Source organism: Parambassis ranga, chromosome 5 (genome assembly GCF_900634625.1).
Source record: "Parambassis ranga chromosome 5, fParRan2.1, whole genome shotgun sequence".
NCBI lineage: Eukaryota > Metazoa > Chordata > Actinopteri > Ambassidae > Parambassis > Parambassis ranga.
This window is the reverse complement of record NC_041026.1, coordinates 14,172,733-14,185,555: the sequence shown is the minus strand read 5'-3', so window position 1 is coordinate 14,185,555 and position 12,823 is coordinate 14,172,733. Positions and strand designations below refer to the sequence as shown.

At 44.1% G+C, this 12,823-nt stretch overlaps 1 protein-coding gene across 1 annotated transcript; it reads right to left on the bottom strand.

The window, feature by feature from the left end:
• Positions 1 to 334: 334 nt before the first annotated feature.
• Positions 335 to 10,995, bottom strand: LOC114436314 (PAK4-inhibitor INKA2-like). Its single transcript, XM_028406510.1, has 2 exons — positions 10,618 to 10,995; positions 335 to 1,745 (listed from the first exon to the last, which is right to left on the bottom strand). The coding sequence occupies exons 1-2, from the start codon at positions 10,687 to 10,689 to the stop codon at positions 477 to 479; spliced, it is 1,341 nt and encodes a 446-aa protein (XP_028262311.1). The 5' UTR covers positions 10,690 to 10,995; the 3' UTR covers positions 335 to 476.
• Positions 10,996 to 12,823: the final 1,828 nt, after the last annotated feature.

The window sequence follows — 12,823 nt, the reverse complement described above, 5'->3', positions numbered from 1 at the left end:
GCTGTTTGTAGCATCACCTATAAAAGAGAAACCATGCAATTCAACAGTTGGTGTTCCTATTCATAGATGCAAAGTAATACGAGTATGTCCTGTTAAGCACTGAAGTGAAAAAGTTATGCTGACATTCTGAGTAAGATGTCCGTTTCAGCGTACCGTCTTTTAAGACAATTCACTTGCACACGTGTGAAGGAACTTAAATAATACAAAACTCGCAGCATAAATCCTGTAAAAAGTCCTCACTCATACACACACACAGCAAACGAGGTTTCGGTTGTCAGACAAAATGCTGCCCTGATCATCTCTCAAGAGAAATGTGTTTGCTGTGTGTGTTTATCTGTTCATTTTTGGAAGATAACTGTATCTAGGCCTCTCATTCATCCATACATACACTCCCCGCTATCGCAGCCAAAATCCCCAAGCACCTGTCACACACTCAATCTGGCATCATTGGCAGTCTGTTGGCCCAAGACTCACTGTCAGACCCACACAGCTGTGTTGTAGTCAAACAAGGGCTGCATTTTCTGCAGACCAGACTCTGGCTGCCTTCTGTCTATATAAATCCCTGCAAACGGCTGCTGGTGGAAGTGGGGGAAGTGCTGATGGTGTGGATGTTGGTGGTGGTTCATCTCTGACTCGGCAAGATGCAGACATTGCCTGCCTTTGCCTTGCTGTACACCTGCCCAGAATGGCAGGTAAAAGCTGCCTTTTGAATTTTTAGGAACCAGTTTCTTCGGCCGTTTGAAGAGGTCTCCCTCTGGCAGCTCGGGTGCCATCCAGCCGGGTCTCTCTTTCAGAAGCTTGTCCCTGTCGGGCCGGACGCTGCGCAGAAACTTCTTAAAGATGTTTGTGGTGAGCGAGAACTTTCTGCAGATCTCCTGTGAGCGGCTGAGGCGGAGCGGGTGAGCCGGGGTGTCCGGCCTGTCTGCCACACTTTCCATTGTCCTCTCCTCTCTATTCTTCCTTCTTTCTTCTTCTTCTCCTTCCTCTCTCTCCACCTCCGGCAGGTCCAGCCAGTTGCCTACGAGGTCTGCGAATACATTATCACCCAGCACTAAGGGCTGTCGGTTGCGGCTGCGGCTCATGAGTGAAGAAGTCCAGTCACTTGCATCATCTGTGCTGTCCTGGGAGTAGTCGCTGTCCAAAGAGGGGCCCTCTCTGGAGAGGCTGTACAGAATCCCTGGCAGATCCACCACATGTGCTCGGTGTGGAGCCTGTGGATAGGCATATGGCTCTGACGGAGGGTTTCCCACCGCTGGTCCGTAGAACTCCACCTGAGGGGCTGCATACCCGGACCACCTCTTGGGTATAGACTCGAGGTCGTTCTCGCTTCTTGCACTCCTTCCGCTTCTTCCACTGCTTTCACTCTCACTCTCCAGACTGGACGCAGAGGATGATGAGGTTCCCAGGCTGCTCCTGTTTCTCGATGTAGTCTGATCATCATGAGTGAAGCTGTTTCTGCTTTCCAAAGACGGCCTTGGACTTGGCATCGGACTTGGGATTGGCTCTTGGTGGTTGGTTTGTCTACAACAGGAACCATTACCACTTCCTAAAGCTGATGCTGCTGCAGCTGAAGGGTCAGGAGGAGCGGTCGGAGTAGGATGTGGCATGCCACGGTTAATGGGCCTCCCTGAAATATCAAGGCTTTCCAGCGCTGTCTGTACCTGAAGAAGTTTGAGTTCCTGAAGGGCTCCCATCATTGAATTCATCTGAGCATGGAGGCCATCTCCAGCTTCTTTCATGGACAGCTGCAAGGAGACAGAGAGAGGAAATTAAATAGGAGGGTTCAGCTAATGTCCAGTCATTTCTCCGCAGCCTCCAGCGGGAGACCATTCTCATCTATCAAAGAATGAGTTCCTCCCTGCCCTCCCCCCTTCACATTCACCATTTATCACCAGCACAAATTTAATTGCATGAGCTGACACTATCAGAGACATTAAACACATTAAGTGTTAACATTCATAGTAGTGTTCCCTCTGTGCAGTCTTGCGGGTTTCAGGCAGCGCACCTTGTTTAATTACATGGTCATGTGACCTAGTTTTGGATGACAGGCCAGGATCCCATATGGCCAGCGTGTATGAGAGAGGATCCAAGCACTGACAGCTGTAAAACAGAGCAGCTTTCTGTTTTTTTCCCCTCACTCTTCTTTTTGCTTCCTTCCTTATGTTTTACCTCATATTTTGCTCTTTCCTCCGAGCTCTTTGTCTTCAGTCATGCTTCCCTCTCTGCAGCAGTAATCACACACTCTGCTTTTATCTTCCTCCTCCTCCTCCTCCTCTCTCTTTCTGTTCTCATCTGTTTAAGAGCCTGTGTCATGTGACCTGGACTAACCGTCTTCTCCTGAGGGCAGACAGAAAGCCCAGAGGCAGCATCCTGACCTGTGTTTTAACTTGCAAGCTTGACTCATTGCTGTCAATGACCCAGACTGAATCACTCTCTTACTGTCGTTTAGCTCATCATCTTTTCAGATCATGCACATGTTGGCAAAGGTGGCAAGTGATTGATGGATTAACCTGCAGGGAGTTTTTAAATAAAACTTCTGTGGGAAAATGAAAGAAAACATTTAAGGAATTTTATATGAGCACACCTTCACTTTCAACAGCTAGTCAGAGCCAATAAGTTCAAACCGCAGCAACTGAACATATCGTTGCTATCTAAAACAGCATTTCAGCTGTAAATAACCTGATGATAAACGATAACAAAGACACCTTACCTGCTATAAACTCTCACAAAGCTTCAGGTATAGATCTCCCTGTCTGCTGTAGGTCTGCACCTCTGCCAGCCTGTCACTGTCTCTCACCTTTCAAACGGATCACTCTGACTGCCTCTATATATATCGCTCTCCAATGGGGGGGACACCGCTGGGCGCGACAGCCAATCAGTACTGTCCGTCTAGACTTTAATCCCCATAAGGCGGGGGGAGGGGGGGAGTGGGGTCACTCAGGCGGAAACACGATTGACAATGAGCGGAGAGAAAGAGGGGAGGCTGCGAGTGAGAGTCAGCCGTATGATCAGGGATGGATAGATGGGAGGGGGGGAGGAGGAGGGGGGGATATCGCCATATGTTTAGATGTCAAAGAGAAAACTGTTGATGCATTCAATTATGGATGACACTGTAAGAACACAGGAACAGAGGGGGGGGGGGTCGTAGGGTGTAGGTGTAACAACACCAGGCTGTGATACTAAATCTTGGGGGAGCAGTGATTGTGTTGACCCCAGGTGGGAAAAGTAGCTACATGGGACAACTGACAGTGCAGCATCATAAACAAAGAGAGGTGTAAGCACCGTGAGAGAACAGAATGTGGTTTTCTGGGAAAACAGACAACTGTAAGCATACATATAATTATATACTGTATATATAGGCCTATAAATTTGGACCACATTTTTAGATGAACACTAAATGTATAGTGAATTCTAAAATAAAATGTTAAACTCAGGGAAGTAGCGTTGCTCTGTAGGGATGGCAGCAAGTTGTTTGTTGGTCCACCACTTGTACCAGGCTGGAATAGCTTACATTCAGAATCAGAATACATCTGGGATTGTCATGGGATTATTGTAAGAACAAAACTAGGAGAAAAGTCAAAGTAAAACACAACTCAGATGTGAATGAACATTCACGATAGGAAAAAAATTACTCAAAAAATAATAACCTGCAGTTCCTCAAATGTCCACTTGAGGCTGGCTTTTGAGTTATTCCCCACAATCCTCCATGTTAAAATCCCCCAATGTATAACAGAAATAATATTTACTTTTTGGTTTAAAAACAAACAAACAAACAGATTTGGGTTAAAATAATTGAATGGTGGCTTTATCCCAAATTATTGTGCTGATTTTTTTTCAATATCTCACAGAATACTAGGTTATTAGATTTTGAGGAAATGTTAAGTAGATAAAATTCAAATTTTTAACTTGTTATTCTGTAGAAGATGGTAGAAATGGTAGAATAGAATGTATTTGTGTTAAACACCTGGGTTAAAGCACTTTGCTCATCACCAATATGGCTGAGTAGGTGCGTGGGGGCGTGAATAACCTCTAAGAGCAGTTAATAAGCCTATCAATGCACATGCTGGCAACAAAAGCCTCTGAGCTCCCCGCTGGACGGCTAAATTAGGCAGTGAAGGTACGTGTAATTATCACAATCAGGTTGTCTCTTGTCTCCGTTCCTTCCACATATGGCTGACTTCATTAGCTTTAATCGCCTGTGTTGTGGGAGCGGCTGGGAAAGAGCGAATAATTATGGTTTACCTTCCTCCACATCAAAGGTCAACAAGACTGAAGATGGGATGATGTGCAGAGTTATGTATCATGGCTTCAGTAATGTTTATGCAGGGATTGGCTGAGGTAGAATCTGAACCACTTTAATGTAGATGTGGTTTTTAAATTTTCTCTTGAGCATGCCGTCTGAAAAGCCGCACCTGTTTGCACAAGCTAACCAAAAACAACGTAGTTTCACACGCACATGCAACTTTTCCATTACGCCCCAAAATGCAGGCACTCCCCACAGCTATTTAAAAACCTCAGAGTTTGTTTACTGGCATTTCTATTCTCAGTCCATATTAATAATTCATTTTGCGCTCAGGGGAACAAACAGAGGAACAGTAGTAAACTAAACCCTATTATTCCACCTTTAGCATGCCAACTAACTCCAGGCGCTCCACCGCTGCCATTTCAAGGCTGAACTTTGTGGCCCAAATATGTCAGCCTTTTCAACATCACTCTGGCATTTTACTCAGGATGCTAAAAGGGACTCTAAAATAATGTCCTCTGGCACATTCTAGTTTAGACACAGATGTTGTAGAAAGGCTGAGATGTCTCACGTTTGAAATGTGTGAATCAGCTGAGGGGGCTCTCTAGGAGGCTGACCTTGTCTTAAGATCTTTAGCAGCAAAATGGAAGTGAGGAAATAATGTCTGTCTAACTTAGTAAGTGAATTGAGATGAAACTGGGGCTGCAGGAAAACTATTGCAGCATCATTAATGCAGACTTGTGAAGTTTTGGTTGAATCTTCTCTTTGAACCAAAGCCCCCAAAATATTGTGGCCATTTAATCCATCAAGTGTGGATTACTAAAAAAAAAAAAGACACTGAGTGAAAATTTCACTGAACGAATGAAAGACACACAGGGAGAGTCCAAAGTCGCCCCCCTTCTCTCCCCACTCTTTCTTCCGGCTGCAGCCAACCAGACATAATTGCCAATCAAGGGATGAATTCAAAGTTTAAGAACAAAGGCTGGCGAGACTTGAATTAACATTGAATGGAGGCTTATTAAAAAGTTCTGGGCATTTTAATTAAAAAAAAAAAGAAGTCAAAATCCATCTAACGTGCAGATGCAGCCATTCAATATGCATGCAAGTGAATTAATTACCACATATAAATAAATCACTGCTCCTCCTCGGCTGAGATGTGCCTCCATCGTGGCCTTGATATTACTTCTGACGGTTGTGGACGGGAGGGAAATAAATTCTCTGTGTAAACACACTGAGCTCACACATCCGCACACGTCCTGACTTGTTCCATGTGAATGAAATCAGTGTCTGTGGCAGGCGTGCGGCTGCACTTGCTCACGTACATTAACTGGACTATTAGAGTGAAAAATAAACACCAGAAATCACAAGCAAGCCTTTGCTGCATTCTGGCTTTACACTGTCGTTGTTTATTTGTTACTACTAGCTGGAGGGGGGGAGGAAACAGTGAGGCCAAGGTTATCAGACCCAAAAGGTCTTCCTGTTTGGAAGGAGCGGCCGAGTTACTGTGGTCCACCCTCCCTCCACCTCCACCCCTCATTAAAAATGAATGGTGGGCTGTGTGGGTCAAGGACATTAACAGGGTCTGTGTCCAGGAGGGGGGGGGGGGGGTACAGAGACGGCCTCTGTGACTGCACGGCTGTGGGCAACCCCCGAGGTCACGATCAAGAGGGCAATAAAGCTGTGCAACCTTCGCCGAAAGAAATAAATTACTGCGTTTTGGTAATGAATGAGTCTTTGACGAGAGAAGTGGTGACTCTGTTTGGTCCCAATGTCCTCTGGGTCACATTCAGGAGAGGAAGAAATGTGAATAATGTGCAGCAGAAGACTCCGGGGCACAAATGCCTTTTGTATGATGTCATGACAAATTGGTTGTTAAGAACCGACGTCCACGTTTTGAACCAGAACTTTGTACTTCAAATCTTTCAGCTGTATGAGTCAGACTGACATATTTTATATGCTTCCATGACTGACATGATGACTCCAAAGAGAATGCAAAAATTTAAAGGGCTGATTCACTCTAATTGAGGAGTTTCAGTAAAAGAAGCCAAATATCACCAGAGTGAGAGAAAGAGGAAAAAGGGAAACTAGCTCTTTAAAATCAAATCAATTTAGCCTCAGTCTATGACTGTTTGTCAGACGTGCCGTCCGGCAAAGGCTCCCTGACGACCTTTTCCGAGAGGCGGTTTAATAGCTTGTTTCCTGCTAGAACTCATTTACAGCATCACAAATGATGCTGCTGTGGGAGCGGGATGATTAGGAGGATCTGTATCATCATCTTTGGCAGATGATATTTGGAGACAGCCTGGAACCCAATCTGTTGTCTTCCTGGCTGGAAATCTTCACTGAAAGCGATAATCGTCACATAGATGCTTGATAGCACCGCTGTTGACGTCAGCTGCCTTGTGTGCGTGTGGGCAGTGAAAGTGCTCATCCAATTCTCCGTCCCCCTCTTAACATCAGAGAGAGTGCAGAATCACACGAATGCTTCCTGAAGAAAATGAGTGAGAGCTGAGAGCTGCAATACGGGCCTTTAGAATAAAGTCCTCAATATTTTACATCTGTACAGAAGCTCATATTATTTCTGCAGGCTTCTTTTAGTTGTATGAAGAATTTTAGTTCCTTTAAATTGTTTTAGTCCCACGTGCATCTTCACTGGTTTTCATGTCAATTACTGTGTTTTTACAGAGAGCAGCTGTTTTTGCCATGGAGCCTTTGATTAGAATTATGCAGCTAAAAATGATCTGGTGAATAAAAGTTGTGGATTCTGGCTGTAGCAAGTGTTGCACCTCTGTTTTGTGTGAAAGGTGCATGGCTGCATTGTTCAGAGGCATTATCGGAACACCTTTAATAAGCCAACAGCAGTGCCAAATCAACGTCTGTGTGAGGACAAACTGGCACAACAAGTGCAACAAGGTGAGACACCAATGCAAAGGTGCACTAATGATTACAGAATACCAGCATCCCCCTTTGAAGAAGCATTACACTGCTGCAAAGGAAAAAAAAAAGGCAACGCCAGGCAGTCTTTGTGTGAAAGGTGTAACTGTCTTATACAGCAATTAGCTCAAGCTTTCCCTACAATGGCGTGCTGTCTGCTACTTTGTTGTCAGCAGCTTAAAGATTAAGATTTCTGGCTGGGATATGAGCCTGTAGTATGTAAGCTTGCACCATGTTCTTCCTCTTTGTATCATTTATTCTCCACATGACTGCAGGCACTTAGTCCGTACTTCCTAGGACTAGATTCCTGCCCCTAAATGGCCAAATAAACCCATTATAGCTGCTTTATCGCATTATACGGCTCTTATTATACTGTCTGTTAGTTACACAACAATTCCATAAAATGCTGTTTGAGAGCCTTGAGGACATGGGAGAGCATATTGACCTGACGTTCAGTGAGAGCAGCATCTATTATAAATGTTTGATCTCCAGAGAAACCAACAGGAGATCAGGCACAGGCTTGAACTTACACCGGTGTTACTGTATGTGTGCGGTCACTGCAGCCGCTCAACCGTCTCAAGAAACAAAAGCTCCTAGAATAAAATAAATCTGATGTCTTGGGTAGTGAGTTCACTTTCTGTCCTGTGAACCATGATAAAGTAGGTTATGTTTGTGAGCCTCTAGTGATAAACAGGCTTTGTTAAAGGTCCGTGGTTCCATCTCAAACACAATGATCATCCACGCAAACCCCACAGCTGCCACTTAGAGTCGGGCCAATTTTAGCTGAGGGGAAGGAAGAACAGGAGCCGCAAGGGACGGCACAAAACAAACGAGCTAAACCGCTACCCTGCTTTGTGTACAGTTTTTTCTGATCCAACGGCCAAAAAGGTAACAAAGAGCATGGAAGTTTCCAGAAGAGACTCTTATTCCTCTCAGATTTCATGACTTCATGTTTTGCGGGTTGTGGTGTTAAATTCCAGGATGGCAGTCGTGTTTGAAATTTGCCTCAGGTGTGAGAGGGATAAAAAGCATGATGCATGTAAAATCAGCTTCAACAGTGATGATATCAAAAGCCCTGATTTATGTTAGAGTGTCTGAGGTGACGCAGTAGCAGGTGTGAGCCCTACATTTAGACAACATGAGTCAGAGGCATGTCAGCATTTGTGTTTTCAGCTCAAGTAGGCAGGAAGGGCTTACTATGTTTTCTTTTTCATGACTCTCTGTCTGTGTGCTGCATGAGTTGCTTTGAACAAATAGAGATGATAGATTGTTTTTAGTGTGACTAACAAAAAATGGACTTGTTAACTGATCTGTCAGGTTTAGATTTTTTTTCTTCGGTGCCTTGAAGGTGATCAGGAATCAGGAGGAATTGCCCTCAGACCTCGTCGGGTCGCGGGGTCAAACGTTGAAGCATGACCTGACTGTGCCCCACACAGAATGACACCGGTGACCCCTGACACGGTGTTCACACTTTCATATGACACTCTCCTTCTTTTAGAGCTGACAGGGCATCAGGTCTTGTGTTTCTGTGTGTGGCGCAATGAGTTCATGGTTGTAATTTACGTGACTTTTGCACGGACTTTAAATGCCACGCTCATAGTCCCAGACTGCATGAAGATTATGAAGATTTAAGGGGTATGCTAGTGTTTTGTAGACTCCTTTCAAATACATTACATACCACTTAGGGCTTTAGATGCTATTGTAATACAGTATGACACAAAACACAAAGGCTGACACAGCTCTATAGATTGATATATGATATACCTGTGTGTCAACTGAAAGTAATGTTGGCTGGGCCTGGACGTGTCGCTCGCTCCTGATTGGGCAATTCATAAAAATAAACCCTCCCATCAGAAAAGAGCTCATGTAAACGCAAAGAAAAATGAACCAAAGCCAAGCAGCAACTCGATGTGATTACTGGGCTACTTGTAGTTGAGCAATCAGCCCCACACGTTTGTGCTAATTCTGCCACAACATTTGGTTATAATGCACTGCAGTCAAACCAATGTGCAACTAAACACTATGATAACAACTGTTGAGATTGATGGGTTATTCATCTTTATACATTTTTTTAAATAAATTGATCTTAACTGCAGCACAGAGGTGAAGTAAAACTCAGCAGCATGGTTAGCAGTGATCTAAGATGTCTTCAATGATCCTTTAAAGCTACATTACCACCTACAAAATAGGTAATATATCAGAGGTGGGACCTGACTCGCAGCTGTAAGTCGGTTGTTAGATGTTGGTGATCTCCATGTTGCAGATGGAGCCGGTTTACCACTCTCCAGTGAGCATTGGATCAAAATCGGCGTCAGCGGAGAGACAAGTGACAACCTTGGCAGTGACGCCCTCTTATTTTCTGAACAACAGATTGCATCCCACATGGTCCCGAGCAGGAGGAGACTGCCTCGGCTTTTTAACCGGCATCTGCTCTCTGTTCTCCTGTTTGATCCTCTGCATGGCACGACACTTTTTCTATTATGTTACCAAACTGCGATATGGCAGCTATAACACAACACGTCCTTCTGCCATCTAGTCACTCCTAAAATCTCAAGTGCCACTTCACAGACGTGTGGCTAATATGGAGCAGAGAGTCAAGAAGTCACAGAGCAGATTATGTTGCAAAACATGCATGTCATTCAAGGCCTTTTCTATGGGCTGGAGAAAGAGACAAAAAAACACCAACAAGGTCTGCTTTGAAGTGGATTCCAGATTAAATCTGTGCCAGTTAAGGCTCCTTTGAAAATGGGTGTGCAGCGTGTCCCTGCCAGATGATTCTGGACCTGAGTGTGCAGCTTACAGATTTCAATAGGACATGGCACTCCTAAATAAAACATGCTACTTTTAGACACATTGTTTTATCACTGGGGAGATGGTGAAGATATTAAATAAGGGAGTCTGACAGATTTATTTAGAGCATGAAAATGTGATGAAACTCTGTAGCTGCCAATTTTATTCACTCCCCTGTGGAAGCTCACAGCAGTCTGTTGCAACACATGATTGAATTTACTATACAACACACAGAGCAGGGCAGGTTTGTGGTGTGACTCTGACATTTCCTTTAAGAACCTGTAAGTCTTGCTTAAAAGAAAAACCGTCTTGAGCTCATTAAGCCTAAAACATCTGTCCCAGATGTGTGGACAGAGAGGAGGGATGTGTACATGTGCCTCTGGTGTGCCTGCAGCTTTAAACCCACAACAGATTAAAGCCATTTAAAGACATACATCCACCCTTTGTACCCTAAGAGTTAGACATATGAGCACAATTTGAAAAATAAAACCACATATATTGATTTTATAATAATTACGTGGAAATAACATTTTTTCCGTTTTGTCGCCTCAATTTGCATATAAAATGTATCAAAATGCATATTAAAAAAGTAGAACATTCTTAAGGACTGCCTCCAATGAGAGTTAAGAAGTAAATACAACAGGACCTACCAGTTCTTGTTTCAGCCGTCTCAGACACGAATCCATGTTCCTGCATTCTGGTTTGGAGAGCTGCTGTTCCATCTTTTTTTCAAAATAAAAGAACCTCAGATGAAACGCGTCGCCTGTCGCCGCCCGTGCATGACTTCACGAACGATCCTTCTCCCGGTCAGAGAAGATTAAAACTGCCCTCTCGTGAAGAATTCGCAATTTGGAGATGCGCAAATCCTGCTGAGGAATGCGCGCGCGGCTCGTAATGACGCGAATCCTGCTGGGATTAATGATGACTCCTGATGACGAAAATGTGTGTTTACTCCAAAAGAAAAAAAAAATGATTATGAGGTCCTTTTGTGTGTGTGTGGCTGCATAAAGCTGCTCAGTCCGCGTCAGTGGCCGCTGTCAGACTGAGCGTGTGCGCTGCTCAGCCTGTTTTTTCCTCTCTCTGCTATTTTCCCATTCAAGAGGAGCGCTTACGTTGCCCATCCAATTTCCTCCAATGAGCGTGCGTCTCAGGACAGCAGACCATATCTCATTCAAACCTACAATAAAACAGGGATCCATCATTTTATTGTGGGTAAGCACAACTGTTCACAGCAGCTTATTATGATTTCACAGATCTCTGTATATAAAACATCTGGAAATATTTGAAGCTGAAAAGACCAGACTGATGCAAACTGACAGAGTCCGCAGCCACACTGGACTGAAGGAGGAAGCTAAAGGAGGATGTGTCTAAAAGAAACCATATGTGTCATGAAGCCCGTCATATAGGCACAGCTTCCTGGCCGCCTTCTCTGCGCTCAGAGAGGAAACACCTGAGCCGTGCAGCTTTTGTTGGGCGGTTCGGATGTGATGCTGTATTAGCATGTGGGAAGGAAGAACTGCATATACAAGCCTGCCTATCTGGAAGTTGTTTATCACTCGCTCACCTCCTCACAGTATGGATTTGACTCCTCTGAAAGGTTGCACATGCAGCGTATGAATCATTCACTTTATCGCCTGCAGTCTGGACGAGGTCAGGGAAACATGTAGCTGAAAGGGAAGCACAGGAAAAACATGGAGAAGGCCACAAAAATGTCATTCTACTGTCTCTATGTCCCTGCAAATGACCTCACAGGGTTGCAATTTCTAAAAACCTGAATTCTGGTGAAATCTGTGATTAAATAGTTCATTAGCTGAGCCAAAATGCCTTCGAATTAACAGAAAACATGCAGGACAGATGTGCAGTTTTATTGTACCGCAAATCCATCTTTTCCTAGCTGCTCATGCAGTTTCTTAGTCAGGAAACTTGGTGCTCTCTGACCTGCTTTCTGTCATCTGGAAGTTTTAATAACAGGTCTGCATGATGTTGATGATGCATCCCAGATGATCCGACAGATGCAAAAAGAGAGAGAGAGATAGGAGGAGGAGGAGGAGGAGGAGGAAGTGAAGCTTTAACTGCAAAAGCAATGAAACTGAATAAATCATCTGAGCGTGACTTCAGAGGGGGAAGAAGAACTTTTACTGGCTTGTATGTGTTATCATCTCCTTTCATAAACACTTACAGTCTGGAAATGATAATAGTTTTCTTCCATGTTCTCACAGCTGATTTATAACTCTGTTTCTGTTCGATGCCATTTCAACAGCTGCTTCAGAGCTTCTTCTTCTTCATGTTATATTGATAAAGAACAATCAGGAGAAGTGACCTCTGCCACCTCTACCTCCACCAGAGATTCTCTGAGTAAGTGAATTAGTGAGGTAAAGAAAAATAAACACATTTATTTCTGTTGTTAATTTGGTTATTTTGACATGGCCGTTGTTGGGGAATGGCTCACATTGAAAGCAGCCCCCAGAGGCCGAAGAGGGAACTGCAGTTTTCAACACATCTGCATAATTTCTGAGTCCCAGATTCTCAGTCTCAGTTGCTGCTGGTTACACTACTATTATGTTTTCTACTTAAGTCTTTTGAACTAAGAGTGAGTCCTTTGGCCATATGTTGCCTTCATTGCAAAATACCTGGAGGAATAAAGTAGTATATTTGTGGTCTGTAAGTCAGAGTGAGATGATGACATGTGGGTCTGTTTAACATTCAGCAGTTAGCTGTTTCAGGATGATTCAGATGTTACAGTTTCATCCCAAATGTGACCCCGACCTGCAGCTGCTTTTTCTCCATGAGTCCACTTCCTCCCAGCTGTCAGCATGAACAAGCACTGGATGAGAAGGAAGCGTCCAACTCTGATCA

What these genes read in the sequence shown, in the direction of transcription:
- LOC114436314 (XM_028406510.1), bottom strand. Translation starts at nt 10,689, where the DNA reads ATGGAACAGCAGCTCTCCAAACCAGAATGCAGGAACATGGATTCGTGT. An exon ending in GACGGCTGAAACAAGAACTG is followed by an intron (nt 1,746 to 10,617) that starts GTAGGTCCTGTT and finishes GTCTCCTTGCAG; the next exon opens with CTGTCCATGAAAGAAGCTGG.